The sequence below is a fragment of the Cyprinodon variegatus genome, unplaced genomic scaffold, assembly GCF_000732505.1.
Source record: "Cyprinodon variegatus isolate N-32 unplaced genomic scaffold, C_variegatus-1.0 Scaffold200, whole genome shotgun sequence".
NCBI lineage: Eukaryota > Metazoa > Chordata > Actinopteri > Cyprinodontiformes > Cyprinodontidae > Cyprinodon > Cyprinodon variegatus.
Window position 1 is genome coordinate 104,171 of NW_015150653.1, and position 19,042 is coordinate 123,212.

The 19,042-nt window shown below is 37.9% G+C and overlaps 1 protein-coding gene across 9 annotated transcripts in view; it reads right to left on the bottom strand.

The window, feature by feature from the left end:
- elavl4 (ELAV like neuron-specific RNA binding protein 4) overlaps window positions 1–19,042 on the bottom strand; it is a 96,546-nt gene that overhangs the window by 76,375 nt on the left and 1,129 nt on the right. For 5 of the 9 annotated variants that reach the window (XM_015379813.1, XM_015379812.1, XM_015379814.1 and 2 more), the window contains exon 2: window positions 18,821–18,961. The exons of 2 other annotated variants lie outside the window; for them this stretch is intronic. In XM_015379813.1, the coding sequence (XP_015235299.1) occupies window positions 18,821–18,961 (141 nt within the window). Of the gene's footprint in view, window positions 1–1,717; window positions 1,991–18,820; window positions 18,962–19,042 lie in introns of those variants that run through there. 2 more of the 9 variants (XM_015379819.1, XM_015379816.1) reach the window with 2 other exon arrangements.

Below are 19,042 nucleotides of genomic sequence, written 5' to 3' on the forward strand. Positions count from 1 at the left end.
CTACACCAGCATAAATCTGAACGCCTCAATGTTTCATGAGTAAATCAGCCACGAAAGGAATCGCCTTCATTTCAGTTAGCATATTGAATGCATTTCTTTAAAAGTTACATGAGTACAAACATCATTATTAAGTGTAACAGGTAGCCACATATCATAAAAGAAAACTGATACACATTCAGTAAAAAAAAAAAGATATCATTGACTCCATTCAGAAAGAAATAAGGATGATTATTACAGAACAGGAGGATAAATGTCTGCTAATTAATTAGTGAAAGAGTGACTTTATTGCTGAATAAACAAGTATTACAGCAAGATTGAGGATGCTAAGTAAAGTATAACATCATGAGTCTCCATGCTGCTACTTCTCAGTGGTCACGGCTTCGTTAGCAGTATAAAGGTATGCAAAAGTGTTAAAACGGATCATGAGAACAAAAGGTTACAAATAGTACTTTAAATGTGAGGCATTAAAAAGGTGCTGAATTTTATCTAGCTGAAATGAGCGTAGAGTAATGAAGTGCTGTCCCTCCCACACCTGTTGCTGCACACTCCTGGTCAGCAGGCTAAGATAAGGCTGCAACATTTTTTCCTCACCGATAGGAAATATGTCAGGTGTGTTACTACGCGGTCACCACCCATCATTCTTCTTACGGTAATAGGATTGCTGGTACAATAAGGCTAAAAAAAACAGCGAATGTCAACCTGTTATGCTCCCAGTGTTGCTATATTCATAAAAGGGCAACAAAAAGTTAGAAAACACTTTACTATAAGCGTTTATATTAAATAAACTACTTGCTACTTTATTAGCAGGTTTATATTTTTGTGATTAAAAAACATATTGAATTATTACAGAATAAAAACTATACTGATATAAGTTATATATTATTTATGCAACTTTATTATATTCTTTACTTGTTTTGTTTGAAGCCAAACCAATCAAATCGTATACTATACATTTGTTTAGTAATTTTGGTGAACAAATATTGATACTGTTGAATATTTAGGTTGTAGTACCCATGCCTACTGTCTAGTAATCAAGCAAAACAATTTAACATCTCAAACAAATTATAATGCTTCAGGAAAAGGCATTTCCCAGCACTTAAAAAAAGAAGAAAAAAAAGAAATATGTACATGCTTCTATGATGCTTTCATGGATGGTTAAACTTCAAGCATCTCTGTTTCATCTGCCTTCACCTGCATGGCAAGCATGGTCCTACTGTGAGGACATTCCCGTACTTATTAGTAGTGCAGCATGCACATGCAACTTGCATGCAGTAATTTGAAAGTTTAAATGAATCCAGCATTTAAAAATGTAAAGTCAACCATGCTGCGGGGAAAATCGTTCTTGCGGCAGATTTTGAAGGCAGCAAAGCAGGGGGTCAACACTACAGAGCTGGTTTTCACGTAAAATATACTGCTCTCTAGTCTAATAAATCCTTTCCTTTTTTCTCCAGTCTCCAGTTTCCCATCCTTCTACGCATGCACCCACACAACTCCTATCATCAAAATGTTCTGCCTCCGGAATGTGGAGACAAACCCCCTGCTGCAACCCTCTACGCCGCAAGTATGAACCCCACATGCTGCATATGAAATAGTTGAACTGTGCCACCGTACTGGCTTTGAAAGAAGCAGAGGCACAGTATAGAACGCAATACATGTACACATATAGCCTACCCTGGCATTAGAGGAAAGCCTCAAATAAAGTGGCAGCCTTTCTTACCATCTTAAACCCATTCCACTCCATTTGGGAGATGCCAGCCGTTGTCTCACAGTTCCCTCTCTCCTCAATTACACCAGCGCCTCAGAAAGGAAACTCCCCCTCCTACACTGTTTATCTCTCCCCCTGTCTCAGTCTTCTATGAAACTGCCTCTTTATTTTTTTCACCTGCTTTCCTGCCTCCCTTTTTTCTCCCTAAATCTTAGCTCTCAGTAGAAGACTGCGCAGTTGAGGTGTACGGAGCAAACATTGCCTTCTTCCGCAGATGCTGAGGAGAATGAGATGAGTCTGGAGGAAAGAACTGAGCCGCAGCAAGTCTCTCTCTCTCTCTCTCTCTCTCTCTCTCTCCTTGCCCCCACACCCATCCCTCCCTACAACCTCCCGCCCAGTTGCCTGCTCAGCTGGAAGGTCAGAGCCCACCCCTTCGCTCCCGCAGCTCTCCCTAGAAGCCTATGATTGGCTGGCTGCGTTGCTTGTCATGGACCCCTCCCGCCAGCTTTAACACCTTAGCTCTCTGGCTGGCTCCGAGCCTTCGTCGGCACACGCCAACCTCTGGCCGCTTTGGCAGAGAAAAGGCTCTTTGAATCCCAGCAAAGCAATCAATCGGAGCTGAAGTCTCTGCTTGAGTGAACCGGGCAAAGCAGAGCAGAGCAAAGCGGAGTGATTGCAGCCTCTGGCGTTATGGTAATAGGATGCCTGTGCAGCACAGTGTATATAAATTAGCTATTACAGGGCGCATGTTAAATCCTCTATAGTACCGCATGCACAAACCATATCTCTTTATGCTGTACTCCTTGTCTCTTGAAAACAAAGACTTTTATGAAATAAATTAATTCTCTTTTTTTTTTACAGTACAGTATATTAGGATGTTTGCTTTATATTTTATTACTTGTTTCACTTGTTCAGATGTGTAATAGCCCATATAGATGTTAATCTAAACTATGCATGATAAACTGATATTTAAAGTGATTTTTCTTTTCCAACTTAAAACCCAATCTGATTCAGATGTAACTTTATTTCAGACCCATGCAGAGCCATTTCGTTCCTTCCCATTTCCACTTCAAAACTCATAATTTCAGAACTGTTAGGCTGTTGCTGTTGCATAACTATAAAGTGATAGATTCTTAAAAGTGGCAAACCATAATGAGCACATAAAGTTAGATAAGGATAAATTGATTACTAACAATCATGCTATTTTCCCAATCTAAATTAACATTTTTTTTTTAAAACATCTGCGTTACAATTGTTATCCAGTGAGGTAATATCGCCAATAAATATAGACTACAGGGTAGCCATGTCCTCACACTATAATGACAAACGCAAAAATCTTATGTATAAACGTTAACTAAGTAAACTAAGCGACGTATTTCTTAGTTATTTTTTTAGGTTTTGGTCCAAAAAGACTTCTGGAATAAGACAGATTACTCAGCTTTTGGAAGCGTTTCTGCTCCAGCACCCCCGAATCAAACGGATGAATTTGGCCTGTTAAACCGGTTTGCAAAGGCCTGGTAATTAATGGTTCATTTGATCCAGTGTGTGTTGGAGCAAAAGATTGCAGGACATGGTAATCCAGAAAGTGCAGTTGCAGATCCAAAGGATGTATATATATTCTTTTTTTTTCTTTCTTTCAGGGTCAAAATCCATTGTTATCTGAACCTAACCTAATCCATTGTTTAAAGCGAAGTGAATGTGAAAAGGAGTGTTGCAAATGCAGACGAAATGCACCTGTTTGCGAACCCTTTGCACCACCATCTAAAAAAGGATATGTACGAAATAAACAAAACTACCGACGACTTAAGATGGTTAATGGGAGAGAATTTTTATGGATTAAAAACAAACCACATGGTATTATACTAACGCTCTTGCTGCAGGAGGATGTGTGTCCTTACCATGAAAGTAAAGCAGTGCTAAAATCCTAATGAAGGACAAACATGTGAAAATAAAAGTGGTTCCTACTCACTATGACCATAATCAACCACCCGACTGATTGCGCATAGGAGAAAATAACAGTTTTTAAACAAAAGCATAAACAAGCCAAGGACAGAACCAATAAATCGAGGGAAAACAAGCTTTAGGCCGTCCTTTAAGCCCTGCCACACACTACTGTAAAAACAAACACCAGGACACACTAGTCTACCTTTTCAACAACACCCTGTGATTGGCTGAGTAGGTATGCAAAGGGTTGTGGCACCCTGAGATGAGAGTAAAGGTTTATGGGAGTGATATGTGGAAGGGAGCAGCGAAAAACGATTTTCTTATTGTGTGCCCTTATTGTAAACTGTCACCACATGGTTAATATTTATGCAGATGATGGAGTGCTTAGCTGCTTTGCCCTGTGCTTTTTTATCTCAGATGTTGCTTGGATTTATACTGTATTTATTAAGTCACAGCTAATCTTTTCTCTTTACCAGTAATTCATTTGAATTCTTTCTGAAACAAAATCAGATCAATTCGTATTTATAGCCATACTTGATTTTATTCCAATCCCGTTGTCCTGTGAAAACTGCGTTTATTCGTATAAATGGAAAACAACACTCTGCCTGTATTAACCCTTTTTTTTTTTACAATAAAAAAAGAAAAATATAAGAATGTTGCACTAAAATTATCCATATGCCCTTTATCCCAAGCTGACAAGAAGAGGGAGCTGTTACCTCCATTAACAAAGTTAATCGACAGGCTGATGCTCTTGCCTGAACCTTTATTTTCTGGAATGCACACACCCACAATCTACTGAAACATATGTTGTCTTTTGCCACTTGGACAAAGAATCCACTCATTTATAACAGATACATTTGGACTATTAAAGCTGCTGGTATAAACAAGTATAGTTGTTTGAGTTTACATACATGTCATGGTATAAATGTATACCCTTGGATGTCAGTAAATAGTTTTTTTCTCTTTGTATTCAATTCAGTTCAGTTTATTTCTATAGCTATTTACAGCACATGTCCTCTCAAGGCACTTTACAACAATCAAACATCCTAATATACTGATATGACTTTAGTGTATAATGAGACATTTATCTTAGATATATCTCCAAGTCAACACCCCCATTTCCGAGTCACATAAGGTTTAGGAGGGAAGACGTAAAACCTTGAAATCTAACTAAGAAAGACTTTTTCTATTCTTTAAGCTCTAAATAATTCTTTTACAGTGTTTTCCCTAAGCTTAAGAGTGCCTATCTAGCATTCAGAAAAAACTATAAGTTTCCTGAAAATCTAATAACATTTTTAAAGTATTTTTTCATAAAATATACATATTCAGTTTTTTTTTTTTTTTACATGTAATATATTTACTCAGATTAAATGCTGGATTATCCTCCATAATGGTATTGTTGTTAGAGAAGCATTGCATTTAAGGGTTTTTACAAATCTTTATAAGGGGTGCCAATCACAGTAAACCATATCCTCCATCAATTACTACCTTATAAATATTCATCATCTGCTGTGATCCATTATTGTGATTTGTACAGCCATTATTCTCATATTGCTTGTATGTGCAGTTTACAATTAATATTCCATCATGCAACCTATAAATTTCCGGAGCCATTTTTGTTCATCGGCATAGAAAGGTGCACCAATTAACTGAAAACAAGTAAACAAAAGAAGGTTGGAAAAAAAATAACTGGGGCTGACATAGAAAAGTAGCTCCATGGTTTGTCTGCTTTCTCTCTGACCTCTCCACCTGTCTGGTTAGCTGCAGTTAGCAGGCTAGCCTGGTGAAACCATGTGCCTGACATACTAATGAGAATCTTTGCTACGCCCTTAATTAGGGCCAGGTAGAACACATTCCCACACACAGACAGGCGGGAGGTGGTATAAAGGCACTCGCTATTGTTATATATTTAAAGAGAAGAAAATATGCTGGCACATGCAGTCTAGAGGCTAGTGGCAATCATACTTTATTTTTTTTTAAATAGGGAGGATAAAGCAAAGTAAAACGCAACAAAAAACGAATGCAAATAGAACTTGTCTTGTTTGTCTCTCTTCCTTTGTCACATGCTTCGTTTTCCTCTCTGCTTGAGTAGAAAGAAGAACAATTTGCAGCTGAATGCTACAGACAACATACCCACAGCCTTCCATCCATCTTGTATCCCTTTCGCTCTGACCTTTTTGTTTAATAAAGGCTCTGGCTTGGCAGTTAGAAGAGAAAGACTTTGTGCTACTGTACATGCCTACCAGACTTGTTGTTTTTTCTAATTTTCGTCTCCGAAGAACATTGACTTAGTCACACATCACCTCCAATAATTTCATATTGCATCTCTCTTTGCAGTAACAAAAGATAGGTGATTGTTTTTGTATTTCATAATGGACAGAGTGGTGATGTTGTTTATCTCCCTTTGATATGATCTAAATAGTTGGTTTTTTTTCTAAATGAGAATATGATTTGAGAGGGAAAATAGTCTCTCACGGTTTTCTTGCATGCAGTGTTATTCTGCAAGATTGCTCCACAGGATCATGATTTTAGAAAGAAACAAGAATGACTGCCGCTACTCAGTAAATTAGCTATAAAAGCAATCTGCTCCGAGCAGTATGTTGTGCTGTAGTGTATATATATGTTGTCGTGACAGAAAGTTAGAACTCTATTAGTGCCCGTGCATAATATTTCTGCTTATGGAAAACATGGGGAGTAGTTTAACTCTTCCATTAAAAACATCCATGTTGAGATACTTAAAAATGATTTTCTTTAATGCTGCAGTGAAGCTGGAACCTTTCTGTTTTTTGATGCACGATCAAATGCAACAATGCAATGAATAAAAGCAGAAATGTAAGATATGTGATAAGGGTAATTATTCTTTTAGCAGTACTTCCATTTAATTAAAAAGTACATAGCGTTGATTGGATGCATTATTTGGCCTTTAAGATGATGACTGAAGCTACATTTTGTTTTTTCTTTTAAGTAAATTAATTATAATTCTTTGCTCCTGCAGCAAAACGAAAGTTAAAAAGCTTTTGTGGCTATAGCCCAGAAGTGCTGGCCACCCTGTCAGCAATGTGAAAATACCCATTTCATTTATTGGTTTTGGTCTGGATCCACAAACACACACAGGAATAAAAAAATTGGAAAGAAACACAAACACAGACATAGAAGCTTCTCGAGGTATAAGAGCTTGAAATGAAACTACCACATACATTACAATAGACAGTTATTTGTCTTTTTTTTTGTAAAGAAGGCAGAAATTTTATAATGCTGATATTAGTATTCATCAGATGAGTTTTTCTAGTAACAATTAGTAAGTAAACAAAAAAAAAAGTACCCTAAAGTCAGCAATCACACTGGGATCTTTGGAGGTTAGTGGGCTTTTCTGAGTTTGGCAACTAACTCCAACTCACAGAATATAGTGAAAGCTGATTGATTAAGTTGTAAGAACAATAGGTTTCTATAACACTGATGGGCACTGTAAATTTAATCAGCTCCACAAAAATACTCTAGTCAGGTATGATGTTATTCCAAAATCCAAGCCATTACAAGTAGAGAAGATAAAGAATAGAATCTCTCTAAGCGAGCTAACAAACAACCTACAGAAACATGATGGACAACAACAGCAAGATTTTTCATGCTGCAGAAAACTTCAGCAACTCTAAAATTTTGTGTTTAATCCTTATAAATATTATGACAGAAAAATATTTGCATATATAATTAAATAACTACTAATGGAATTGACCATGATGAGTGAGTCTGGACATATTTCCAAACAGACCGTTTTTTTCTTTTTTTCTACAAACATAAGAAGAAGTAGGGTCCCTCTATTATACAGCTGTCTAGCAGTGCACAGTGAGAGTTGAGAAGGGTGTAACAATCTTGGTTCTGTTGGTTTTTTCTAAATTTTCAGTTTCAAGTTCATCCAGGTTTTTCCTTTTTTTTTATAGCTTTATTGGTGTGTTCTGGATTAATTTAAGTTGCTTAGATTTTTCTTTGTCTGTCCTCTGTTGCCCCCTTGTGTTTTATTTTCCCTTGGCTTCCTCATCAGCTCTACTCACACCTGCTCCTTATCAGCTCGTTAGTCCTGCCTTTGTTCAGTCAGCCATAAATACACTCCCTCTGCAGTCCCTCTGTGCTGGTTCCTCGCCTTACTTTGTCTCACCCTGGATCCTTGCGATGGTTTTCACCCGATGTCTCCATTATTCTGGTTTGTGTTTTATTTTTATGCTGGATTTTTGGATACCTGTTTTTGTTTAACATTTTTAAGTTGGATTTTTTGGATTCCTGTTTTTGCTGCATGATCTTTCATTAAATCTTTAAAGAACTCACCCCTGCCTGTCAGCCTCTGCATTCGGGTCCTCTCAAAAACCTCCAAACAAACCGTGACAAACGGGGCATTGCTGCTTTAGTCTATTTTCCACAACCTTAGCAAGGATCTCAAAGTTGATGATTTTTTTAAAAGCTAGGTTTACCTTGAGACTGCAAACAGGGCCATGGCTAACCCATCACACTTTAATACACATCTAATTTTCAGCTCAAGTGTCAGAAAGTGATACTTATATGAATAATTTGGGCCTGAATTGCAAACACGTTTTCAGCCTGCGTTTCCAAGATGCTTCTTCTGAAAGCAGAGTTGGGGCTAATTGTCTTGAACTCTTCTTGCCCTCCTAACTACCCAGCTCCCTTAAAACTCCCAATCATAGACTTTAATGGATTAACTGCAGGCTTTGTTGTTCCTCTTATGCACTGAGATGCTACTGCACCGTATGTCTCTGTCACTTCCAGGCAAATTGGTTTGTTGATACTGAATCTAAAGGTCTGAATTGCGGTTGTGCTGCTTGGGTAGCAGCCGGTTCTGATAACAAGTGTGAAGAAAAAGGTAAAGAATAGCGTGTGCAGTATTGCAGGTTGGCTTTAAAAAATGCAGAGCACAGGCAGTGATAATTGTGGGCGCTCTCGGTTTGAGTCTTGTTAACTGTCAAGACGCAATGTTTCAACACCTGTCTTATATTTCCCTCTGCATAATAAGGCTTCTATTTAAACTGAAAAAAGTGAGGATGCCAGCTGAGGTGTTACCTCAGCCTTCTAGAAGAAAATATCTAGATTATTAACAATAGGAATCAAAAGTTTTTCTTTGTTTAGCGAGAAAACCTCATCTTCGCAACTGCACGTTAGGTTCAGATAAAATAATTGCAAATAGGGACAAAAGGCAGAAAACACATTTTCAAACAGGATTATCACCATTACACATAAAGGGTGCAACACATTCACCAGAGACAAACCCGTATTTCAGCAAGAACTCAGGAGAACAATGAAATCCTTATGAAGTCTGAATAATTTCATTTCAAAATATCACCTAATTTACGGCAGCTGATGCACCATAACAGCTTCATACATTTATTAGTGCAGTATTTTCTCCTTCACTCCGGCTCTTTTTGATTCGCCCTTGAGGGATGGATTTAGTTAGTCTATTGAAGTTCTGGCAGAAGTAGCATCTTGCCGTGCTACTCAGACTGATGACTGCCCTTTTTCCTGGCAGGTGTCCACCCTCTGCCGGTAACAATCAGCAAATGAGAATCACAGACTTCAATGTGTCTGCCTCCCCTGGCGGTGTCGGGCTCGGCATCACCAAGCCCCAGACACCAAACAGCTGTTCACATGATAACACATCGCCTTCTCTGTGCAACAATAGCTTGTTTAGACTCGATTGACTTTTGTAAATGGCACATTTACAATGTTTCTTTGGGCATTTTCATGATGAGAGATTTGTAAAGCAATTGCCTTGGTGACGCACGTCGAAAATACAGCTTTTCCTTCTCTTTCAAAGCACAGAGATATTTGTGCTTTTGAAGAGAAGGAAGATGCTCCTCGAAGGAAAATAATGTCCAAGAGACAAAAAAGATAATGTGTCTAAAAGCTAGACAGGGGGCATGTGAAGTAAACCTACACTGAAATCCATTCACAAATCTAAGATTAGTAAAAATGAATTTCCTTTTATATTGAGGCTATCCAACAATGTTAAACCTGATCTTCTAATTAGAGCCATTGTGTAGAAATGAGTCTAGCAAATAATAACATCAAAGAATGTCATCAAGTTTTAGATTTTCAGAATTTTTTTTTTTAGATTACAAGAAACATGACTACAAATAAGTCACAAGTTGTTTCGATTAATGCAGTCATAATAAAAAAAACTGTTAGCTCTATGTTGCATCTAACCTCTTTTTGTCTGTCCAGATCAGTTTAATTTTATATATTATTTCCCTCACCTGACCTAACAGCTACTGGAAAAAAGAAATTGAAAAGAAAATATATTAAAAGAAAGAAAATGCATTAAAATCTTGTGTTTTTAGTCTAAAATAATGCTTTGGCATTTCCTTTGTGTCATGATTCAATGAGTCCCTAGACATTAAGGTTATTATTTTTGTCTATGAAGAGTGTCTACTTAGATTATAAGATCCCTCCGTTGCAAAAGTATCAAATTGCTTTTCTTGTAATGTTTGTTTCTTTAGGGTCCAGCTGAATCACACAGCTAAGAAAAGGTCCGTCCCTCAACCCCCCTGCATGTTCTGCAGCCCTCTGGGTAGCCCCCTTCCAATCGCTTTTTTTAAGGATCTGTTAGCTGTTTAATTCAACAATATAAAACTGGGATATTAAACCTTTTGGATAATCTATACCTAAAGAAAAACCAACTAAACAGCCTCATATTTGACTGGTTTACCTCATCATTTGCATAGTTTATATAAAAATACATGAAACTGTTTTGTGATCTCGTGATGATAATGAAAAAAAAAGCTAATCTAGTTGGGACTTTACCCTAACATCCTATTTCCTGCGTGACAGTGGGAATGAAGCGCAGTAAGCTTAACCCCTGCCTGTGTCACTCTCCCTGCAAGAAACGCCTTAGATCAGAAGTGAATTCTTCACGCTGATCCCACAACAAGGCTTCGCTGCATTTGTCACAGCCACTTTCTTCAACTTTAACTCAAAGCTGTTTGCTTTGGCTGGCGCTCTGCAGACTGTGTAGATATGACAGGGGGCTGTTTGAAAGCTTTGACTTAAAAAGCTCGGTCTGCTGAATGGTGAGCAAATGTTTCACTATGTAGGTTCTATGCGGATATATCTGTAGAAACAGCTGTAATCAATGGTCGGGTCTTACATAACAACAATAATTGCTGTTCCTTTTTAAGAGTATTAATAGTCCTTCAAATGTTCAGCCTCTTTTAAAGTAGCAAAAAACATTAAAGAATTTGAGGGGGAATCTTTTTTTTTTTGAAAGTTCAACACATCCAATGAATATATATAAGAAAATGTATACATGAATTTAGATTTTTTTTAGATTTTTTTAACCATTAATAATCTGGCATGGATTTCGATTTAGTCACCTTTATTTTGAAACCCCTGAATAAAACAATCCTTGAGTCACTCACATGTTGCTCTGTGAATGCTTCAGATGTTACATTTAGAACATTTCTAAAACCATCTGAGCATCTCTTGTGTTAAAACAACATAAAGTAGGAGCAAACCATTGCACTGTTGCATTAGCGGTATGAATTGGCAGCTCTGTTGGAGGGAAGAGCTCTATCCCAGACTCAAGTTTTTTTTAGCCTTTATTAGGTTCTCTTTTAATTTTGTCCTTATTTTAGCTCCATCTAATATGTCCTCTAACATAATATATTCTACCTGAGCAGTTGTTCTTTGCAGCTCTTCCAAAGTTACATTCTTGGTTTTTTCTCTAATACATGCTCTTCATGCTTGACCTTCAGTTTAGATGGATGGACCCTCACTAGCCTGCAGTTGAGCCATTCTCTTTATATTTCAATAATACATTTTGTCTTTTTGATGCTGTGATTCTCTGATATTTGCTAAGAAACCTCTGAGGGGAATTTAACACAAAGGACTCTGTTTATCATTTGGCTCCTATAGGGAAAGTAATATTTGCTAAAGTTCTACAAAGGTTTCAGATAATTTAAAAATATTTCGTTTTTTTCTTCCTTCTACAACACAATATTGCACTGCTTAAAATGCAACAAAATATGTTGACCTTTGATGTTTTACTGTGAAAAAATGTAGAAAAGGGCATCAAGATGTTTTGTTCAAAAGATATTGAGGCTAATATTTTTTAAGGCTAAAGCTGAATGAGAAAGAGAAAAAAGGCTTGTGTGGACGCCCAGGAAGGCTTAGCTATGCATTCACAGTTCGTTCTGGCATGTGTTCTGGCACGGAGTATGAATTCTCAACAGGACTCTGGTGGATTAGCGTCCATTTGGACAAGAGAGGCGTCCACAGCTTGGGGTGACATTCAACTTCAGGGGGCCAGCAGGCCTCACATGGATCATAAAGTTCTGTCTTGCTGTTATGTTTTATTTGCATATCATGGACGTACAGACATGAGCAACATTAGTCTCAATCTGTTTAACTTTGAGCACAAAGACAAAGAAGGACAAAATATTTAACGTTTTACTGGAACGTCTTGTATTCTGATCCGGGCGTATTATTGGCGGCTGTGGTGCTGTGGGTCAGAGAATCGCGGGGGTTTACTGGTGGGCTCGGGGCTTTGAGGACAGCAGCACGTTTCACGTATGATCCTGGTCGGGGTACATCCATCCTCACAGAGCAACTGCTGTGGTCCATCTGGTCCAGGCTTTAATCACAACTCCCCCCACTTACATAAACACACACACACACGCTCACAACACCGCTAAACACACAGAGCTTCTCACCCGAGGCTGCTGCTCACTCTAAGAAGCTTTTATTTATATATTTTGGTATTTTTCTCATGTCTCCACTATTCCTCTTTAGAGATTAGTCCTATCTTCCTCTTTCATAGATTTTGCCACTCGGACCTGAAGCTGAAAAAAGCAATCCCTGGTATCTGTCATGGTGTTTTAAACCTCATCAAAAATCGCTCTATCAGATCTGCATAAATGACTGTACCGTATGGCTTTTGATAAGGGGTAACCTTTCAGAAATTAGACACATCCAGAGTCCTTTACAAGGCTGGCCATCGGCACTGGGGACCACAGCATGCCCATGCTGCACAAATCCATCTCTGAAAATGTCACTTCATGCTCGAAGAGAAGCAAGGGTGTAATGCAGCAGAAAAAAACTCGACGGGTTTCGGCTTAAATGCCTCCACGCTTTGAGACATGTTTCAGTTATTTTGTGTTGTCGAGACATTCGGTTGATTAGTGAGGAGTCAGGGTGGAAAGCACACACTGCACGACATAGAAAATATGGTTTCACTCTGAAGATAGGTGGACTTGATAAAAAAATATATATATATAACAGTAAGAAGTTAATTTGCAATACCATTATGCAGGAGAATCTAAAATAACATTTCAAAATAACATATTTTAAAAATCCTTTTTGTTTAGTCATGTAAAACTTTGTGTAGGCAAAATCAAATGTAGTGTAGCAGAACAGAGCAGATAGAACAGGTAAGTGATCGAAGCCAGTTTGAGGGTTAAACTCAAACAGTACAGAAAGCGTGTTTAAATATATCTTTTTTAAAGAAATATATTTTGAATTGTTCAGATTCATATGCAGGTCTCACAAATTCCCTAAATAACAGAAAGTGTGATTATTATCTCTAAATTTGATTGACTTTATATAAAAGTAGATGGATGACCTTGAGTAGTTAAGAAGTTGACACGTTGAAGGAAGGTAATTATTGTTAATCTTTAGTATTTTACGTAAAAGATATTTCAAAGTTGCTTGTATCAAGATGCCAACATTTCAAACCTCTATTTTTTTAACCCCCCCACCAAAAAATGTCTCCAACCTGTAACTGGCTGAAAGAGTACTTCTTATTTCTTTTTTTTTTACCCTTATGCCAATAGGCTAAAACTGTGTTACCCCTCTTTCACTTTCAGAAAGTGTGCGACATTTAAGCGCGTAGTTAAAGTCTAAAGTCTCTTGATTAAGAAACAATGAAGTATTAGCTTTCTAAGCTGTGTAGCAGATGGACCACAGCTTGAAAGAGACAAACACACCTTTCTCACACTTTATTTAGTTATACTGAAATATTAATGGTAGTAAAACACATGGAAAGCTCATATATATATATATATATATATATATAGATATATATATATATATATATATATATATATATATATATATATATATATATATATTCCCTATATTGGGCAAGTTACAAGAGATTTGAGTCGGAGAGTTGGCTGCAGGCTATAGCTACCAGAGCAAAAAAACCCAACTAATCAAAGAGCGTACTTTACTCTACAATGAGCTTAACAACAAAAAGGATAGAGTCTAAAAAAAACAAAAAACATTTTAAAGTAAATAAAACATTTTTTATAGCTGCTTGTTTTGTATTTTTAGATATTTTTATGTTAAAAGACATTTTTGGAAATTAACAATTTTAGCTTTTTTTTTCTAAAGCCTTTGGTGTAATGCCATGAAAATGTGGTACATTTAATCCATTTTTTTTTTACCTGAAAACTCCAGTTTAGACCAACACTGTAAACTTGTACACAAGATTCAGGTAGTGGAAATCTTTGAGGCCACCGGTAGGGGACTACAGTCACTTCGACAGTGACCCACAATTGCACACGTCAGCTTTACATCATTTATTCATGGTGACAGAAGATACTTTGCCTCATCCCCAGCAATTAGGAAATCAATGAAAACGAACCCTGCTTTAAAACCATCAATTCTAAGAGGGGGATGAAACAGTGTTGTTCTTCAACGCATCACGACTGCAAACTCAGAAAATGGCTCAGCTATCGGCAGTATTGTCTGCGCCGCTGCATCGAAGGGAGCTCAGCTGTGAACTTATAAAGCAGGTTTTTTATCAAATGACTGTTTTTAAAATGAAGGTAGTGCATATTCTGCTCAGGGAGGACAAAAAAAAGGGCATCTGTTATGAGAGAGGGAAAAAAAGAGCACTTAATGAGGCCACTTTCTTTTTGACAGGAGATTGTGTTTGCATTATGATGTTTTTTGTCTGTGGAGGAGAGAGCTGAGCAGAAGCCATCTGAGTGAGATTATCAAAGACGAAGACGGGTCAGTGCAGGGCTCGTACCGACTAATACCTCTTTTGTTAGGGTTTGAAAGGTTGGCATACGGATATAAAGCCGCGCTTTGAAATCATTGTCAGTTTTACAATAAATTAGGAAAAGCTGCATGATCTAATGCATTTACCTCAAACATCTATTTTATCCAGAGAATAGAACCATCTAAATGTAGCTGTAAATGTGTCAAACAGTCACAAAGATATATTTTTTTCTGTCATAACATTATTTTTTTTCCGGTTTTCTTTGCAGATAAAACATCTTAAAAGATTTTCAAACACAATGCTTTTTCCCAGTATCATCTTTTTTCCTTATTCTTTCTGCATCCTTCCCCTTTTAAAGGAAATAGAATGACCACAGCTAGATGAGAAAATATGGCTCTTAGTTGGCTGCACATGTTTCTCTAAAATTAAAAGACTTCTTCCTTTAAACACAAAACAGGCAGCAGGAGGTAAGATTATTATTTTCCAAATATATAAATGTACAAATCCTTGCCAGAATTGACAGCTATGTTTTGGATGCTCAAGCCGCTGCTACATAAACAGCGATATTTACAAGTTGGCCATGTTAATCCTTTCTAACATTTAAACAAACAGTAAATCAGCGCCGGACTTATACCAGACTGAGTCCTACTTTGGCTGATGGTAGTGGATATGACACTTTGGTTTACAGATTACAATATTCATTGTTTGTTTACTAAAGAGACATTACCAGTTTTTTATAGTTTTAAGTTGTGGATGGACATCTAGCTAAGTCTGACATTATTTAATTCCTATTTAAGCAACATTTTGCCCCTTTTATTTGCAGCATTCTAAGCATGAATCACATCCATAACCTTGATAATATCACCCACAGAGTGATGAGAATGAAAATTTACATTAAATTGCTACACTTAAGCAACCCCTGGGGGTAAAGTGTCATCTTGCAAAACTAAAAAGAAATGAAAGGAGAGCATGTATAGACAGCTTGCAGCATTTATGTACAGTATCTGGGAGAAAAAGGTGTGTTTTTGTGTGCGTGGATGAGGGGGGTACATGAGCCTGCAGACACCTGCTACGTTCTGCAGTGATGGCTCCCAGCGGGATGCAGGCTCAGCTGCTGATCACTAGGCCCTCCCTGCAGCACTGGTGGCCAACACACTCACACGCTTACATCTAGAAAATGTGACCCAGAGTGTCCGTGTATTTCCTGTGGCTGACACACCACATGTGCTCACATCAGCCATAAACATGACACGATGCACTCACACAGTCTGTACGGCCCCAGTTCATGTGATGCTGAATGTGAACTCAAATGTGAAGCGGGTTGGTCATAACTCGCTCTACTGTAGTGGGAGATATGCTATAGATGTGATATGGTGCGTCTTTTTTTGTCCTTTAGAAACCCTATAGCTGTAAGGCTTTGTGCTGGACGGAGAACTGTGTTAAGGGAGGATATAATGTCTGACAGAATACTGCAAAAAAAAAAAAAAGAAGATTCTGCATATTTACTACAACTTTTCAGCTTTTAAATTTTCCCCCAATCACCTAATCTTTCACAACATCATACAAAAGCCACGTTTGCTATTTTACGTGCCAGCCCCGTGCTAATCAAGCACCATTGTGCTCATGGCTACGATTATCATTTCTGATCCTGCAATTTGCACATATCTCCATTTCTGTTTTTCTCCGTCTCCGAGTGTCTTTTTCTTTCCAGTGCCGCCGTTCACTATGCTTGCACCTGTTTGTACCTCAGTGACAACAGGGTCGTACAGCATAAATGAACTAATTTCCAGGATATAGACAACACAGCAATCAAGGAAAGTGGAAAGCAGCGAGTAGCACAGATGGAAGGAACTAATTATTGTTATGAAATAGAGATGACCTCTAACTATCTCCTGGCTGCTGAGATTGTGTGGTGACAAATGTTTGCCAGCGTCTGTGCCGCCAAATGCCATTTTTTACCTCACAATTTTTTTTTTTTTTGGGATCGGGTTTTTGTGGGGTTTAAACAAGCCTTTGTTTTAATTATTGAAACAAAAGATTGTAGTTGTCAAACAAAGCCTAGTGTCACATGGAGAACGACAGCTGCCTGCAGTGGGTAATCAGTGGAGCTTTCTTCAAATTAACAGCATTCAGCTCTGAAGCATGGAGCACACTATGCCAAAAGGGGGGAAAAAAGCGATTCTCAGAGAAAGAAAGTAGATTATTTTGCAATTTGATATTTTTTCAATTCATATTCTATGAACAAATCTAACTTCTACTTTAAATATAACTACCTCGATCGCCTTGAATCTGGAATTGCTCAATATGAAGTGTTACTTTATATGTCATTATACATGCAAATCTTCTTTTGCTACCTTTTAATCACATCTGTAATGAATTCTTTGAATGCTCTTTTAAAACCACGTCCCTACAGCTTTATTCAAAGGCTGCACACACACTAACAGGCAGCGTGTTTGTGCCGTGCAAACCACTGAAGGTAAAAACAGTTTACTTATGTATGTCTAGTTGAACTGTTGAATAGATATGGGTAATATTTAACTATCAGCAAATTAGCACAAAAAAAAAGGTGTTTAATTAACCGAAAATATATATATATGTGTGTATATATATTCATTGATGCACAGCAGTGTTTAGATAGTGCTAGAGGACATTGCTCATCCTTAAAACACAATGCAATCCTACTTTTAAGGCTTTGCACACCAAAGCAACCAGAATCTTCCAGCACATTTATCTAATGTATGCAAATGATCTCGCTGTGATTAATGAAGGCACCATTAATCACTTTAACGATGGTCTTTTTTAACCAGAATAATCATCCACACAAACACACACACAAATGCTCACCCCTCTGCACATTTTTAAACAAATACACAAATGCGCTTACACAAATGCTTGCAAAATAAAGCTAAATAAATCCTCCAAATAAACCAATGCTATGTCTTTTGCTCTGCCAAAAACCAAATTATGCATAATTAGAACCTCATAGCTGGTTGTTAATAACAATGCGTTGAATTAATGTTATCCTACTTTTGTATAATCTGCTCTTGGTGCTCCACCCTGCTTAGTCACTCAACTGAAAATTTCATCTGATAGGCTGCTGAAAGGATTAATCAAAATAGCTAATATGTCAAATGCATTTATGCATTAAATTCAGCTAATTAGTTTCAAACAATTCATGGTCCAGTACCTTTATGCAAACAGCTGATAATATGGGGTCTATGCGGGCAGTGGGAAGCACAGGGCTTTGTGTATAGGCTGATAACACCCTCCACCAATGTGCTTGAACTCCAGAAAGAATTTAAAGCAAATATTAGGATTCAGGGGCGATATTTCACCGCTTCCCCTCAGCCGTCGCATTTGCATAGGCTTGACGGGAACCCCTGGGTAGTCAGCAGCAGCATGGCGGCGTGTTATGAAGGCTTCCGGGAGGCTCCAGGGTGTGGATCTGAGCCAGTTTGAAGGGGAGCCCGAAACAATAAAGAGCCTGCAGCAGATTAGACACCCACGGCTTCGTGTCACTTCTTATGCAGCCAATCTGGGATTTTCCTGCAAGGATTTTTTTTGTTCTTCATTTTTGGCTGAACGCTTACGATTTTCTCATCCTTCTTTCCCCTCAAGTACCTTTTAAGTTGCTTCTGTACGCAAAGTGCAGACTAATGTTGACTATGGCAGAGCATTTTCTTGCATCCCCTACCACTTGATGGGAATTTAACCGACACCATTACCTGACTTGCTGTTAAATGTAGTTTTACTTGTAGTTTCTTTTTTTGGGGGGGAAACAGGTGCGTGTAGATATATTTAATTTAAAAAAAAGAAAACAAATGTTTTACATAATACCCACTCATTCACACATACATGCAGGCATAAACACCTCAAATTCCCCTGATAACAGGCTGACTGGCAGAGGCTAAAGACAGTGTAGGCGGCCGTAATTGAACAAACACAACAATGTAAATATTTGCTAATGCAATCCACTGGGGATAGGGGCAGAATCCCACAATTGATTTGCTCTCTTTTCTATTGCTTTTTTTTCTTTAACACACATATCTCATCCCAACTTTTTTTTTTTTCTTATTTTTTAAGCCAAACTCTAACTTACTTTTTCTTTTTTATTTTTTTTTTTTGTAAAAGATGAATATACATTAGTCCTTCTGCTATCCTCTTACCAGGGGTGACCTGTAGCCCATCTGGGCGGGCGATGACAGGGGATCCCTGGAAAATAGCGGCGCGTGCGTCTCGGGGACGGAGCCCACGCCACTGGCTGCCAGTCCCGAGAGCTGCCCGTACTTCGCCATCATCTTGAGATGCTGCTCACAGAACACACACGCTCATACACGGATACGGGAGGAGAGGGGAGGAGAGGCACAGAGATAAAAAAAAAAAAAAAA